Genomic DNA, 4,114 nt, shown 5'->3' with positions numbered 1-4,114 from the left:
ACACATATTCACAGAGAAAACTGTAATAATATTTCTCAATATTACCGTTTTTATTGTATGTGTGGACATATCAATGCAGTCCGAGACTAAAAGAAAAATATTACAAAATTCTTAATTATTTCAAACTTTTGAACAGCAGTGTTTGAGAAATGAATGTGAAAGTAGTTTTTGTTATAAGAATCGAGGTTGTGGAAGTGGAGAGAACAGCACTTGAAGTGTGAAGCAGCAGAAGGTGCAGTATTTCTGCAGAGCGTCAGTCTGGCTCATGAGCTCACCGCAGGGTACTGGCGGTGGCAGACCTCGGCCAGATGCATCCCGGTCACGACGCCGAGTCGAGCGGCCAGCCGCTGCAGCAGCAGCCCGATGATGGTGGAGACCAGCAGAACCCACAGCAGCTGCGGCATAAACGCTCATTTAACACCACAATACTGATACTGTAAGTGAACCGGGTCCTGTGACCGCCGTCGCTCTGACTCTTATGAGCAGATCCACTGAATCAAATCCTTTAGGAATCAGTTTGAGCAGTTATTGTAGATCTCTACATGACATCGTGCCGGTTAAGATACACAAAATGAGTACTGTTGTAGTCTGTCGTAATGTATAAAACTGAATAAATTAATAAGATGTGTTCAATATTTAAGTTAGGAGCAATTATTGGTGTCAGCTCTACTGAAAAGTCACCAAATGTCAGCGCAAACACATTTCTGACTCACGTCCGTTCTGTTGAAAATGAAATGATTTATGTTTGCACTTTTATTGATGGGGTTACATTACACTGCATTGAAGGCTGTCATTGCATCAGTTCTTGTTTTCCCTGAGTTGATCTTGTGACCTTGGTGTTGCTACAGGACGAGGGGGAATCTCAGCGTTTGCCAACAGACTGCTTTTTTAAGATTTCACAATCCAAAGCACTAAAAGCATTGCTAATGGAGCCATTTAGCAGCAGATTCATCAAAAGGAATCAGAACGGCCAGCAGCCGAGCATGTGATGTAAATGAAGGCAGCAACACTGGACCGTAGTGTTGCTCAGATGAGTGCAGATACTGAACACGAACTCTGGACTCACCTTGAATCCAGCTATAGCCCCGGACTGAAGATCCGACTCTATGTTCCCAGGGTCCAGATACGCGATGCTCATCAGAAAACCCGGTCCAGTGAAGGCCCAGAGTTTACGAAAGCTAAACAGCTAGAGAGAGGAAGAGCAATACAGGTCACACTCATCTCAACAGCAGCTGCTCGGCTGGGTCTGAAATCTGCACTCCAGAAGGTTTTTATTTAGCACAGTGGCTAGATTAACAAATAACCAGACGCCACCCGATCCGTTTAATAGTAATGACTTTATGAATTTCTTCACTGATAAAATAGATAACATCAGAAATACAATAACAAATGTAGATTCTATAGCGTATAATATTCTTCAGCTTCATTCATCGCACCAAAAGATAAACTGCAGTGCTTTACAGCTATAGGACAGGAAGAGCTAAATAAACTTATCACTGCATCTAAACCAACAACATGCCTGTTAGATCCTGTACCCACTAAATTATCTGTTTGATCTCTGAGGGGTGACCACGGCGCGGGACCTTGTTTTCGTAACATTTTGAATGTGTCTATTTTTCCATTTGCTTCTTCAGAGTCTCTTCCTCTTTTTGTGCTCGAGGAAATCAAGATCCATCTCGTGCTTGGACTGATTCATGAGTTAGAGCGTAACGATGACCAACATCACAATCTGACAGAACACTTTGTGTTCTAGTGCATGACCTTTGACACACATATGTGCCTGATAACAGCTCCGTCACTCTCATAAAACTGCACTGCTATAATCTAGACCAAGAAACAAACTCACGTTCATCTCGGATGGCCTGAGAACGAGCACATTTTCAGCAGATTTTCCATTTTTGGGTGAACTACTCCTTTAACATTTTGAAATTCAATGTTGAAGTAAAAGTATCCATCTGATGCTTTACAGGCACTTATGTATTACTGGCTTATTATCATAACATCAACTTGGTTTACTTGTGTATATGATGAGAAACAAAAGATGATTTAAATCAAAACACAAGCTGGTTTTGATATTAAAAAAGCAAAGTCAAAGAAGTCAAAAGGATGGATGGAGTGATGTTCCCGTCGGCGAGGTACCTTTGTTCCGTCATCATCAGGGATGGGAACCTTCTGCTCGAAGTAGGTGGAGACGGGCTCCTGCTGCGGGTCAGGAGACACAGGGCTGTAGAGGTCAGGCTCCTGCGGGCTTCTCTCTGAAACACAGCACACACCACCTTCATTATGAGACACGGAGCTCAGAAACTCTCACGCTTCAGTCCCATGAGCCTCGGACACCGAGACGCTAATCAAGCCTGAAACATCCTGCACAGTTAACAAGCCACTGCACTCATTTATGAGCCCGAGATATCAGATCTCCTGTAATATAACAACAGCAGAGCCCAACCGAGTCAGTGAGTTCAGCTGAGAATATGACACATCATAAACATGGATATGACATCACGAGCCTATTAAAACTCGAGGAAACGACGGCAGTAAACTCCGAGCGTTACGACAGCCGCTTATGAAACACACTTTTACACACACTCGATCACCGTCAGACAGGAATGAGCAAAAATGCATGATCTGCTAGTCAGTGTTCAAGAAGCCCTGTATAACGATAATATATCATCAGCCAATCGGTTTTTCTGTTATCCTATCAAACAAACAGTATATTGGCTTTATATCGACCATCAGAAATATGGCTTGATCTGTAATGCAGAGTCATTAACACACATCTATGCACCACCGCTGAAATATGATTAACTCACTAGTTAACTTCTCTAATTGTCTAGTCAGTTATCATCAGACCAGCAATATTACTGAAGACCCAGTGTTCAAAATTTTTGGTTACACTTTATTTTAAGGTGTCCTTGTTACAGTGTAATTAAACATTTAAGTACGGAGTAATATTAATTAACATCATGTAATACAGAGTTCTGGCCGACACAGAAGAGCGTACGCTGCTTGCGTCCAGTGGATATTCTCCAAAATGGCGCTACGGTGATGCGGAGAGACACAGAGGAGACGAATTGTTGAATAAAGTTGTTATTTTAGTTTTCTTCGCGTACAAAAAGTATTCTCGTCGCTTCGTAACGTTACGGTTGAACCACTGATGGCAGATGGACTATGGCTTTCATACTTTTCTGGATCTTGACAGTGCAAGTCAATGGGACAGTCACAAGCCTCCCGGGTTTCATCCAAAATATCTTAAATTGTGTTCCGAAGACGAGCGAAGCTTTTACGGGTTTGGACCGACATGGGGGTAAGTGATTAATGAGAACATTTTCATTTTGGGGTTGAGTATCCCTTTAACATTGCCATGTACATTACCATGCCAATCCCTCCGAGAGTTATCATGACAGAACTTACTATATGGTTAGGCTTTGGCTTAGGGTTACTTGCATGTAATTATGCATAATTTATTGTTATTATAATAGCAAGTACATGTGTAACAAGGACACCTTAAAATAAAGTGTAACCAAAAATTTTGAACACTGGGTCTTCAGTAATATTGCTGGTCTGATGATAACTGACTAGACAATTAGAGAAGTTAACTAGTGAGTTAATCATATTTCAGCGGTGGTGCATAGATGTGTGTTAATGACTCTGCATTACAGATCAAGCCATATTTCTGATGGTCGATATAAAGCCAATATACTGTTTGTTTGATAGGATAACAGAAAAACCGATTGGCTGATGATATATTATCGTTATACAGGGCTTCTTGAACACTGACTAGCAGATCATGCATTTTTGCTCATTCCTGTCTGACGGTGATCGAGTGTGTGTAAAAGTGTGTTTCATAAGCGGCTGTCGTAACGCTCGGAGTTTACTGCCGTCGTTTCCTCGAGTTTTAATAGGCTCGTGATGTCATATCCATGTTTATGATGTGTCATATTCTCAGCTGAACTCACTGACTCGGTTGGGCTCTGCTGTTGTTATATTACAGGAGATCTGATATCTCGGGCTCATAAATGAGTGCAGTGGCTTGTTAACTGTGCAGGATGTTTCAGGCTTGATTAGCGTCTCGGTGTCCGAGGCTCATGGGACTGAAGCGTGAGAGTTTCTGAGC

General features: G+C 42.0%; 1 protein-coding gene across 1 annotated transcript in view; it reads right to left on the bottom strand.

Annotated features, from left to right (window-relative positions):
• The window catches only part of LOC107574444 (natural resistance-associated macrophage protein 2-like), a 20,895-nt gene that overhangs the window by 14,624 nt on the left and 2,157 nt on the right, over positions 1-4,114 (bottom strand). Inside the window, exons 2-4 of the mRNA XM_016260882.1 lie at positions 2,140-2,255; positions 1,067-1,186; positions 276-395 (exon numbers count right to left, since the gene is read on the bottom strand). Coding sequence (XP_016116368.1) covers positions 276-395; positions 1,067-1,186; positions 2,140-2,255 — 356 coding nt within the window. The remainder of the gene's footprint in view (positions 1-275; positions 396-1,066; positions 1,187-2,139; positions 2,256-4,114) is intronic.

Source organism: Sinocyclocheilus grahami, unplaced genomic scaffold, assembly GCF_001515645.1.
Source record: "Sinocyclocheilus grahami isolate Dianchi unplaced genomic scaffold, SAMN03320097.WGS_v1.1 scaffold2231.1, whole genome shotgun sequence".
Classification (NCBI taxonomy): domain Eukaryota; kingdom Metazoa; phylum Chordata; class Actinopteri; order Cypriniformes; family Cyprinidae; genus Sinocyclocheilus; species Sinocyclocheilus grahami.
Note: the sequence above shows the minus strand (reverse complement) of the source record. Positions and strands in the feature narration are given on the sequence as shown.